Source organism: Salvia splendens, chromosome 2 (genome assembly GCF_004379255.2).
Source record: "Salvia splendens isolate huo1 chromosome 2, SspV2, whole genome shotgun sequence".
Lineage (NCBI taxonomy): Eukaryota > Viridiplantae > Streptophyta > Magnoliopsida > Lamiales > Lamiaceae > Salvia > Salvia splendens.
Window position 1 is genome coordinate 43,211,613 of NC_056033.1, and position 12,026 is coordinate 43,223,638.

The 12,026-nt window shown below is 36.8% G+C and overlaps 2 protein-coding genes and 1 pseudogene across 3 annotated transcripts; 1 reads left to right on the forward strand and 2 right to left on the reverse strand.

Moving 5' to 3' along the window:
- Nucleotides 1-187: 187 nt before the first annotated feature.
- LOC121780281 (protein LATE FLOWERING-like) lies at nt 188-583 on the forward strand. The gene has a single exon (XM_042177829.1). It carries the CDS (start codon nt 188-190, stop codon nt 581-583), a length of 396 nt encoding a protein of 131 aa, XP_042033763.1.
- Nucleotides 584-3,123: 2,540 nt separating this feature from the next.
- On the reverse strand, nt 3,124-6,908 carry LOC121767669 (annotated as a pseudogene).
- A 1,512-nt stretch (nt 6,909-8,420) lies between these two features.
- On the reverse strand, nt 8,421-11,068 carry LOC121770485. Of its 2 annotated transcripts, none has more exons than XM_042167208.1 (12): nt 10,985-11,068; nt 10,527-10,752; nt 10,364-10,438; nt 10,233-10,291; nt 10,012-10,144; nt 9,837-9,933; nt 9,698-9,764; nt 9,514-9,612; nt 9,267-9,356; nt 9,034-9,188; nt 8,853-8,954; nt 8,421-8,765 (listed from the first exon to the last, which is right to left on the reverse strand). In XM_042167208.1, exons 2-12 carry the CDS (start codon nt 10,714-10,716, stop codon nt 8,615-8,617), a joined length of 1,218 nt encoding a protein of 405 aa, XP_042023142.1. In that variant the 5' UTR covers nt 10,717-10,752; nt 10,985-11,068; the 3' UTR covers nt 8,421-8,614. The 2 variants fall into 2 exon arrangements, with proteins under 2 accessions (XP_042023142.1, XP_042023146.1); XM_042167212.1 differs by lacking the exon at nt 10,985-11,068 and adding an exon at nt 10,846-10,977.
- Between the last annotated feature and the right edge of the window lie 958 nt (nt 11,069-12,026).

A 12,026-nucleotide genomic window follows, 5' to 3' on the forward strand; every position in this document is an offset into this window, starting at 1 on the left:
CAAAACAACATGGTGCGCGCGGAAAGAGACAAAACAAAGTAACAAACTCAAACTCAAACTCAAAGGCATATATAAAAAGCCTACAGCAGCTTTAGGTTCATTCCCACTACTTCTGCTCTCTCTTCTTCTCACAAACACTAAAAATAACTAAATTTCTCTCTCTCTCTCAAAGCTCCGTACCGCAACAATGGCGGATCCTAGCACCTACGATTTCCTCAAGCTCAGTGCTAATCCGTCAAACAAACTAAATCCTCCGCCAAATTCGTGCTCCAGCTCACGATTGTTCTCCTGCCTCTACTGCAACCGCAAATTCTGCACTTCTCAGGCCCTAGGCGGTCATCAGAACGCGCACAAGCGCGAGAGAGCCGCCACTCGGAGAAATCTCGCCACCGGAGATGCGATCTCGCGCCTCCACAGCCACCAGCCCGGCGCCGCCGACCTCAGCTCGCCACCGTACGGTCACTGGCTGGACGACGGGTCGAGCAGCGTCGCGCTCTTCGGCGGCGCTAGATCGGTTTCCGATCGGCTCTCGCTAGGTGATTCCGGCGAAAACGTAAACCTCGATCTCACGCTTCGCTTGTGATGATTATTCTGTTGTTCATTTTTTTTTGAACTGGATCGCGGCGAGTGGTTAATTAGGGTTTGGGCAAAAGGTTATGTGAAGGAAAAACTGGAGATCAACTGATTTTTAGGGATGATTAATGGAAATATTAATGAGATTCATGTGCATGGTGTTAAAATATTTGATTTCACTTTCGTATTTGAATCGTTGATTATTTTAGCGTTGCTGAGATAAGGAGGACGTGGTGGTAGGGGTGGCGCCGCCGTCTAGCTGGCGGCGGTTTTAACAGAATCGTGACGTACGGTGATGAGCTCATCGCATATGCATGCACACTTTTACTGTTAGCTTTCGTTTAGAAATTCCAGACTGTTAATTACTCCATTTAATGTTCATTCATTATATAAAAATTACTAACACACTTTTTAATTGGATACATTTGTGTTTAAATTAATAAATGAAATTTGAGGTAAATTTATAGATATATTCTATAAGTGTGTGAGTGGAGACAAAGTCTAGAGGCGGTCACTTGTTACAGTGAAATCTGCTCCTTTTCTTGTGTTGATTTACACAAATTATTTTGGCTTCTTTTTGGTCGTACAACCTAACATACATTCTACTCCATTTGATATACTAGTAATAGTAGTATTCAATCTACTATTTTATTGTTCGAAAAATAGTGAAATAAACAGTGTAATGTAATCATATTTTAGTCTTTCTCCGCATTTAAAATATGGAATTAGACATTAGATACAAATTTTGCAATTAGCACATCCTCTCATCCACCACATAAACATGTACTCCCTCCGTCCCAAAAGAAGATGATCCATTTCTTGAACGGCACGAGAATAATGTCATTATTTGGTTTTTATAATTAAATTTTGTCACACTAAATATCAGTGGACCAGATCCTCTGTTCTAGAAATTGGCTTTCATTGTGTGTTATTTAATTTATTTTGGTTCATTTTGAGATTGCTAGCAGCCTACTAATAAAGTCATGATAGTTCCAAAAAGTGTAAAATCAATTATGCATTGATGAAATAGTATAAGTGGCTATATTTGTATAGTTGTAAAATTTTGATTAGGTTCTGTAATTTATTGTAATCCGTAATGGCCATCTTATTGGAAAGTTATAGCTATTTAATATTTATTTTGGTATAGTTAAGAGAATTGATATGCTATGGGACAATTGGTGAGGGATGGTGAGCACCTCCTTCCATGTCAGCAATCTTTTCATTATTATTTTCCTTATACAAAATTATCTCTTCTCACCTTTATTTACTTTTGAGATCCAAAATTCCATTGCACTCCTATCTTTCTTTCTATAATAATTAAAATTTTGTCTCAGTATCATTTCTCGTCCTACCCTTTCTTAACTTTTTATCACAACAAAATTAGCTTGAATACATTTTTGCTAAGTGCAAATTTTCCATAAACATGCTCTTTTTATTTGCAAATTCTCCATAAACATCTCATACAAAACTCATTTGTGTAGTTTTGGGAATTTGTTGAATAAAATCTATTGTGATGCAATTGGGATGAATTTGGAACTACAATGGAGGGTGATGGACTGAATAGCCTCCTATACTTGAATAGAAGTTAGTCACTTTGTATGTGAAAATGATGACAAACAATTATTGAATACTGATAATGACTTTGGCAATTGAATCGGTTTATATTGAAAATTTTTGCAACTCAACTGTTTGTAAAAATGCTTAAGTAAGACATTATCTAATTCTTGCTTAGAGGCATGAATTTTTTTGTGATGTATAATTATACTGTGTTTACTAATTCATGAGAAAGAACGATGAAAGTTGTTGGGAAAAGGACGGTAAAATATGGTAGGAATATAAATAATAAAGATATAGTGAATCTTCATAAATAAATACTATCATTAAAAAGGGAGAGAAAATTTTGTATAAGGAAAATAATAATGAAAAGATTGCTGACATGGAAGGAAGTGCTCACCATCCCTCACCAATTGTCCCTTAGCATATCAATTCTCTTATCAATATAATGTATTATTACCTTCTTAAGATAGCACAAATGACAAAATGCACTAACTAACTAAAAATTTAAAACCATATATTTTGTGTATATGTTACAAAAGCTAAAAAATATGTAGGTTAATGTCACCAGAAGTGAATTAAACAAGTCATCTATTCATTAAATATTTTATTGTTTGATTGAAAAACATGACTACTTATGATGAATTGTGTACAAAAAATCATACCCACACAAAGTATTTGTTTTCTTTTATTAATGTTATAATGGATTTGTATAAAAAGTAGTGTTTCTGTTACTCGTGAAAACTGGTTATCTAACGCCGATATAGATCTAATTATTTTTATCTCTCTATATCTTTTACCTTGTAATTAAATACACAGATAAAATAAGTCTAGATTAATCTGCTCTATTTATTTCATCTCATCAATTTAATATCCCAGAGCCATTAATATTCAATAATAAACCAAATTTAAAAGTTACTTGAATTCCAAATATCATGATTGTGATCCATGTATATTCGAATATTTCTATCAAGCTTTACACAGATTTTCTCAACAGCAAGTCTAAAAAGTTTTATTAAAAACAAAGTGTCACGCATCAAGAATAATTATAGTAGTAGTATAATATATACTACTGTAATAGTTAGGAGTCAATTTTGGTAAAATCGAATGTGGATACCTCGGAAAAAAATCCATGGATTGCTTGGTAAGATAGACGAGCAACAATGTGCCTATAAGGATCACTCTCTCTCTTCATCTGCAAATAAGCAAGACATTCCTCAACCTCTCTCTTCACTTCCAAATATATTTCTTGACCTTTTTCTCTGACTTTCACTCCCTGCTCCCTTCCTACACAAACACACACACACACACGGCTATTCAACGATCATATCGAAACACGTTTGATCGAGCAGGAAACAGACCTTCGGTTTCTATAGGCTTCCCGAACAAGAAGTAGAAACGGCCTGGGATTTTGGGTGGGTGCAATGACTGGAAGGTGAACATCTTCGTTCGAGACCTCTCCCACGGCATCCCTCCTCAGACACTTTCGCATGCATAAATAAGCGTTTTGTTTATTGTAAGTAGTGACTAGTGCATGATGTAGAGATACATACCTCAACTTCACCACCTCATGTGCCCTTCTATAGCATTTTTTATGTATGGGATGCGCGTCAGATCGTTGTAATCCAAGAGTAACTGATCGAAAGATTGACAGAAAGTTAACAGAGTGTTCATGTTTTCAGGTTGAAGAATGAGAAATAAGTGAAACAGGCTTACATGGCATATATCATCTTCTCCAACAACACCAAAGGGCACGATGTTGGCTCCAAATTTAGCCGCCACCCTAACAAACTCAGGTTGTTCTGGCCAGAATAGTTTGTATTCCTCACCCTGACATTTAATGATAGCTGAGACAGATTTCATACTAAAATACTGAAGAAGATTCATACATCTGAGGATGTGTCAGGCCACTTAATATCACCTTGCGATGAAGGGACTCGCGCATTCCTCCAGGATAGAGTAGAACATGAGAATTTGAAGAGAGGAGCCTGTAGAAATTAGTTGCTGAGACCGGAACTGCTCCCATGATCCTCATATTATCGAAGGCCGAAAAAGGTGGTGGTATTCTTCCTTCTCTTAACTTGGTGAACACAGTCGGATGTGTCATTCCTCGTAAGGCAATGTCTCTTTCAATCCAAAAATTGGCCAAAGGGGCACGACTTCAAAGCCAAACATCATATGATTACCGACATATAGTACTGGTCCTTCAGAAGGAATGCCATCCAGACTTCTAACGATGTCTCCATTTTCCATTGTCGACAGGACCACAGGATTGAAGGCAGTTTCACTCCATCTGATTATAAATAGATATAGTCAGTGATGACGCGAATACGATTATGTGCTGGAGATGGATAAAAGAGCTGAGATGGTGCGAATGCAATTTTACCTATGTAAATCATAGATTCTCTGAAATTCAGAACGGGTTGGCGGAAAGTAATCTGAGACATAATTGTGGTGTTCTCCACGTCTGTAGAAACTGGCACCAGTTAAAATCGAGATCAAACTGAAGCCATGCTCCTGCATCTCCTGAGATCAGCATGTGCAAAATGTACCATGAAGTAGCAAAACTGAGAACATAATGTAATAGATCTATGTTCAAATAACCACTAAATAGTCTAATGATTCACAGTTAACAGAACTGTCTCATACAATAAAGCCAGGCATTTATGTACCAAGAAGAGGGCATGGCCACTGCCTGAGAATAGACGAACTTGACACTTTTGCAACACCTGACAAAGTCTATCAGCTTCTTCTCTACTTGGAAACACCTTATCTAGTCTGCTGCAGTATAACAATCAGCTGCGTGATGAACAGTAAACCTCTGAATGTAACATGGGTGTTGTTAATGAAAAAAATAAAAACAAGAAACTGTCTGACGACAAGATGAACTAATGAGCGAGAAGTAGAATATATCAATATGATGGATCTGTATTAAAATTAATATTCTAGAATAGGAAAAGATTATCTCTATAACTCTATTGATAGTTAATACTATCAAATCCAGAGGGATGGGAATAGGTTGACAAACCTTGCAAGTATCAACGTTTGAGCTTTCACTGCATGAAGTCGTGAATTGGCAAATGCAGCAGCTGATTTAAGTAAATTCACCTTCCAGCGAAGTATTTCCGCAGTGAATAGCTACGAATAATAGTCCATGAGAAAATACACAGCTTAGTTGGTGAGAACTAAGTTGACCAATATAATTCTACTGAAACTTTCTCCAAACCGCCAGTTGTTTCAGAAAGGAAATTGACAAATTTGACAAAGCAAAGGAATGGTTATATCAGCAAAACATTATTCCGTATGAGAAATAAATATTTTGAACAACTACTCTGGGCAAATGACCTGGCTACAGATAGCAATGAATTTGTAGAATAAAACTGAGGCATGTTCATCACTGCTTTTATGTGTTTATGCTACAAATAGGGATCTTACAGAAAGATATGAGGAGATTGCTGTACTTTCCTGAGATGACACCTCAATCATTTGATCCAAGGGAAGACATTTACTCATTAATGTTGTCACCATCTTTGCAGGGCTTCCTAATTGAGAAAAAAACTCATGTGAATACAAGTTTTTATAGCTCACAAAACATAGCCATTTTTATTTCAATGTTCTTATCATCTAAAAGAATGATAAAGAATGTCGACCTAACAGTAAAGCTACGAAATAAGGCAAGCTGGAACCGAGCTGCTCAGGCATCATCGTGGACAATGGCAACAGACTCAGTGGTTCCAATAGAGATTTTCCAAGAGAAGTGGCTGCACATAACAGATTGAGCAGACAAAAGATTCAGTTGCTAGGTTCTCTACTCACAATGATCTGTTCCAATATCAGAACTACCTGGATTAGCCAAGATCAAGGCAAGATCAATCTCTGGATTACGAGCAGCAACAGCAAGCGCGATACATGCCCCCAAAGATTCTCCAGCAAGATATATAGGTCTATTTGGAGCACGCGAATGCTCCGTCTTAACGGTACTTTCAACAAACTTCACCAGGTCTGAAAGATATGCATCATCTTTTAGTTATCATAAGGGGGCATTTCATTTTTTACATTGCTCATTGTTTATAATGAATTTCATATCCCTAAAAAGTACGTTAAATATGTAATATGAGGAATTCATTTATGGTAAGTACTATACTAATATAAATGTAGAAGAGAACTCACTTTCCAAGCCTTTCATGCTCCATCATAAGCCCTAAGCCCACTCCATCTACTCCTGCAAATTGGAACGAATTTAATCTCAACTGTTTCAAATTTTTAGTAATTTCCTTCACTGAGATTCCAACCTCAAATAAAAACCAGTCCCAATTCGCTATAAAATAAGCTAACCAGGTAAATAGAGCAAAAGAGGAGAATCCTTCAGCCTCGATCGGCACTCCAGAGGTGAAAACCACCTCGGAGGACCGCCGTCCGATCTACTAACCAACTCTCGACTCTGATCAAAATAATTTCTCAAACTCGACGATCCTTCTTCCGTCTCCGTCGCAGGATTCCTCCCCACAGCGTTGTGAACGGTGAGCGAGGAGCTAGCTCTCGCAGCTGTTTCTCCTTCCGAACCGGTGATGCATAAAACGAGAGCTCAGACTTTGAAATTAGCCTAATTTTTGCGGTGGCGGTGGATTCGTATCTTTGGCGGAGGATCGATGGCCAGTTACCGGCAGCGATTGCGGCCATGAATTTTCAAAGTGGTTGATCAGAGCGCGGGTGCGAGTGTTTGAATATGGTGAGAGAGAGTTAGTGACCAGAGATTATTAGCTGATTTTGATACAAAATGACAATCATTTTTCCATAACGAGTTGAATGAAATTCAAATTAAGAAAGGAGTATAGTTTATATATTAATTTTTCTTTGGTATTTTTAGAATGCTTATCTGTTGAAATGTAAATCGTAACTCCTACTTATTAGCCTAATGTGTTTGATATACTAGATTTTAAAAAATGAATTCTAGGAGTTCTAGTTTATAATATTTTATACTCCATAAGAATAAACTAAAAGAGAAGATTAGTTTTTTGTTTAATGGACTAAAAATACGAGAAGAAAGTAGTAACTTATTCTACTTCTATTTTATTAGAAATTTAAAGTGTGAATTATATTTCTCTATTTTGTAGCACCCTTAATCGTAGATGGAAATAATGAGATATAGTATTAAATTATTTTCATTATGTATTGTTTCACATGAGATAATATAGAAAATTTTGAAAGTCTTCGAGAAATAGAAACTTTTAAAATAGTCTGAGTTTTAATACAATATATAATTAATACAAAAAGAGAAAAAAATTAGTAATGTAAGAGCATCCACGTCCGTGCTCTTGCCAATGATAACGAATGTGGGTCCGGACCCACTTTTATTCTCTGCTCATAGGCAAGAGTACAATACACATATCCGTGCTCTTCCGGACATGCTCAAGGGTCCCCCCATTCTATTATTCAATTTAAATAAAAACATTTCCACAATTAAAATGCATTAAAAATAACCGGGATAATATTACAAATTACAAAAAAATTAAAAATTACATAATTAAAAACCTAAAAATTAAAAATTACATAATTAAATTCATAAAATTAAAAAAAATCCACTACTCGTGGCCGAATTTCGCCAAAATTGATGATGAATGTGTGTATTTATAGATAATTTTGGAATTACATTTTTTTTAAAAAAAATTCAAAAAAAATGGTAATAAAATCTGTATATTTTGGGAATCCAAATATATATATATATTTTAATTTTTGGTATTATTTTTGATTTTTTAAAAAAAGGAAAAAAAAAGTCAACGGCCAATAGAAACGCGCCATGTCGCCCTGCTCGCTTAGCTAAGAGCAGCGCTGTGCCAAAGGCAAGAGCGCAGCGGCGGACAGCGGTGTGCTCTCCGCTGTGGATGCTCTAAGAGAGAATGAAAAAAAGGATATAGTAAGAAAAAATAGGGAGTAATGTAGTAGTGTTTTAAGTTGGGATGGAAATGAAGTTCAAGTTCGGGGGTGGTTCAGTCTGGCTCAAATGGGTTGGGTATCCATTTGTGATCTGGTTGAGAGATTCTACGACAAGATTATGACGTCCAGCATCCATGCATATCATTTGGGGTGAACAAACACCCAAAAACCCAACATATATATATCTGATCTGAACCGTTTCTAAATTTAAAATTTGGTTTAATTTTTTTCGGATTCAGCTAATGTATTAGCTCAAAGATTTTAACATGCTTAAGATTGATTGTATTTGGTCAGCTGTTGCAATCTCTCGAAAAATCTCATGATGAATAGTGGAAAATTTGGAGGCCATTTTTCCTACATAAGCTGATCATTATATTCATAATCAAGAATTACAGTTACATAAAGATTTAAAGCAAGAAAAGAAGACATAATTTCGAGCTTTTGCTGTGTGAATTGTCACCCTCAAGAAACAGCATAGCTAGAAAACAGAAACCTTACTTACAAGCTGCATTTTCTTGCACAAGTTTTAATTTCAGTTTCCCTCCAACAATGTTCAAGTTTTGGTTTCTTTGTCGTCGTGGTTGAGGTGTTTCTTTAGCGTTTGTTCGGGACAGTCCCAAAGAGGATCAGCCTCTGGCAATTCATATTCATCAGGCTTGAGTGACAGCTGAAATTCTGGAAGCTCTGGCAAACTCTTGAGGCCTCTGCGTGTGATTAGGATAACGAATATACATTAGTAACGTGTATTAGCCACGAAAAATATGAAGACGGAGAGGGTTAAAGTCGAGTACTTCTCTTGGTCTAGAAGGTAGGTATACATCTGAGTCTTCTTGGCCGCGGTTTCTGGTATTTTCTTCTGCAAGTGCTTCATTGCGCCCCAAGGCGGAGGGCACCTAAAAGAGGATAATGTCGTTGGTTTTGGTATTGTTGAGAGTGAAGGAAGATTTTGGTTTGAATCAATCAATCAATCACCTTGTGATTGGTTCCGCAAGGCAGAAGGTCAAGCAGGCCTTCTTGCTCTCGACTAGCAGTTCCTCCGCGGCTAGAACGCAGCAGACAGCGCTGAGGTGGCAGGATGGCTCGGTGCCCTTGTCTAGGATCAGGCTGTGATAGTAGTAAGCTGCAGCCTGTGTAAGCCTCAAAATGTGTTAGCTTCAAAAGGAAGGATGTGATTGGTTAAGGAAAGGGACGGAAGATTCGAGCACCTTTGCTTCTAGATGCTTCCATTTGAGGAAGAACAGTTGCTTCTTCAACACTGTGTTGCTCTCGTTTTTTTCGGATAAGCAGCAGTGGGCCTAACAAAGTGCACGAAATGGCGCTTAGTCAAGTCACACATGGTTATTAAATTATAGGTCTCTTGGAGCTGGAAGTGTGTTTCTAACATTATTAATCAATTTAGGTCTCTTGTAAGACAGCAAGGGTGTAATGTTTCAAACTGAGATGCGTCTTTACCTGAGCGTAGAAACTCAGCTGTTCGCAGGCTAGTCTCCGCTTAACAGACAGAGTTGCATTTTTACTGAGGCCAGCAAGTCCAAGCTGAAGCTCAGTTCCCTACCATAGACCATTCAATAAAATGTGAGTTCAACTTCATGATAATTACTTATGATGTTTCAAGTTGTAATGAAACTAAATCCACCTGCGCCAAAGCTTGATGTGAAATCGCCTCTAGCACGTTGTCCTGCATATCCGAAGGCAACCTGCTTCTGCGCATGCAACCCAATCTGAGCAACACAAAAGCATATATAGCAGCGATAATCTGTAGGATGCGAACTCACTTTAGCTCATGTGGTAGCCGCGGAAGAACATCAAGAACGCAGAAATTCAAATATCCGGCTGCCTTGAGCAGCAAATCAACAGCATCTCTCATACAATCTAGCACACAAATCACATCCATATAATCTTCATTCATTACACAACATTTGAAAAATTAAACACTCAATAGATATAAACCTGCAGACACAAGCCTCTCAGGCAGACTACTTTCTTTAGGTATGAGCTTCTCATTTGCCTCCATCAATGTCAGCATTGCCATCATGTGCACAACACACAGCAATTCGAACCACGAATTCGTCCCACAAATATCCTGCTCATCATCATCAAAACTCAATAGAATTCAACGATTTTACCAAATAAAATGCCTATCAATTTTTTTACATTCTTGAAATCCTCACCTCTCTCTCCTCTCCCAATTCTCTCCATCTGAACTCCACCAGCTCCTGGAGCCCATATTCTATTCAAACACATCAAATCATCACACTTCCACAAAACCAACAGATATAAAAATAAAAATAAAAAAACATACCTTTCTTTGTAAGACCAAGAAGGAGAGGCAAGTATTCCTCCAATGCCCTGATTAGTTCACTGACAGCAGACCCTCCTGCACAAATCACTCAAATTTTATTTTCACACGCTTGAAAACAAACAAAATTGCTAGTAGTAAAAAAAGATAGGATCAAGAACAAGACCAGTGTCCTCCCCAACTAAAGCAATCTGATTTCTGATAGCTGCAATTCTATCAGCAAGATCGTTGGGGACGAATCCTCTGAGAATTCTCTGCAAATCAGAGTGAATTGGGATTCGTAAAATTGGGGCAAAAATGGAGATTTCGGGGACGATCTTCTTCTTCTTTTTGTAAACTGAATTGGTGCACCCCATTGTTATTTTCTTGATTTGTGCTCAAAATGTAGCTTCCTACACATTAATAATGAAAAAGTCAAATGTTTTAGCGTTGTGTGTATACATGTGCAGGCTATAATGTAAGAAAAAGACAACTAATTTCCTTACAAAGGGAAGATGGAAGGGAGAAGTTTCCTTGATGATTGTATAATTGTGCATGAGTAATTTTATAGTAGCATGAAATTGGAAGTATGCATAAATAATAAACCAAGATAGAATCTTGAGATAGTTGCTAATAATATACTACCGCTACATGTGTATATGAAGCAGAGGATCTGAGGAGTGAGAAAGCTCAGAGATCCAAAAATATGTCACATGGCGGGGGCGGAGGAGGAGAAATTTGCTACATACATTCATAAAAATTAAATAAAAATTAGTAGTTTGAAATTTGACTTTTTAATAGAAAGATTGAGTTAGTTAAACTCAAAAGTTCAAGACTCGCTTTTTTTGTGATACTATGCATGCACACAAAATCACACAGATTTTTTATGTGAAAGTTGATAGTTTTTCATGATCTTCAATAAGTGCAAAAAAATTCTTTATTTCATTTTCCTATGAAATTGTGAGTGTGTTTATGACAAGAAATTATTAAACCACAAGTGGGATATTTTGCTAGTAGTCAGTCCTGACCTAGTGTCATATTTTGTTGGGCAAGTTCTTCTTTTTTCTTTTTTTTAAAGAACAATTTTGTCTATATGGAATTGTAGATAAGATATGTATCTAAATAGATTATGTTTTACTCGAAATGGTTTTTTTAAAACAAAACAAATAAGATAAAAACTATTGTGAAATTTGACTTTTGTAAAGGGAGAAAGAAGTGATGATTGAGTTCGTTACACTCAATGTCATTTTTTTTGTCACTATGCATGCACACAAAATCTCACACACACACACACACAATTTCATCTGAAAATTGATGATCTAAATCTTAAATATGGATTCTTTACTAGTACTACTATAAAGCTAGATCTACCACTGGTGTGATTTTGCTACTCATGTCAGTCATGCCCCCAGTGTCATGTTTTGATGGTCTAATTCTTTTTTTTAGAACAAATTTGCCTAATGAAATTGTAGGCAAGACATATATCCAAATAATGATTCATTATTATATGTATTAATTAATAAGTATTAAAGTGATAAAATAAGATATTTTGGTCGACAGTATAGTAAAGGGGATTAAATCAAGGTACGTAGACCGTAGTGATCCGCTAAGAGGGATGGCCCAACTGTCTGCCAGAAGCCCACCTCCCAAAGTCTGCCTGAGAGGTGTTCCAACTATACGACAGTAG

Coding starts and splice junctions, on each gene's coding strand:
- LOC121770485 (XM_042167208.1), bottom strand. CDS start 10,716: ATGGGGTGCACCAATTCAGTTTACAAAAAGAAGAAGAAGATCGTCCCC. Junction 10,439..10,526: donor TTTAGTTGGGGAGGACACTG/GTCTTGTTCTTG, acceptor TGATTTGTGCAG/GAGGGTCTGCTGTCAGTGAA. Junction 10,292..10,363: donor TCTTGGTCTTACAAAGAAAG/GTATGTTTTTTT, acceptor GTGTTTGAATAG/AATATGGGCTCCAGGAGCTG.
- LOC121780281 (XM_042177829.1), top strand. CDS start 188: ATGGCGGATCCTAGCACCTACGATTTCCTCAAGCTCAGTGCTAATCCG.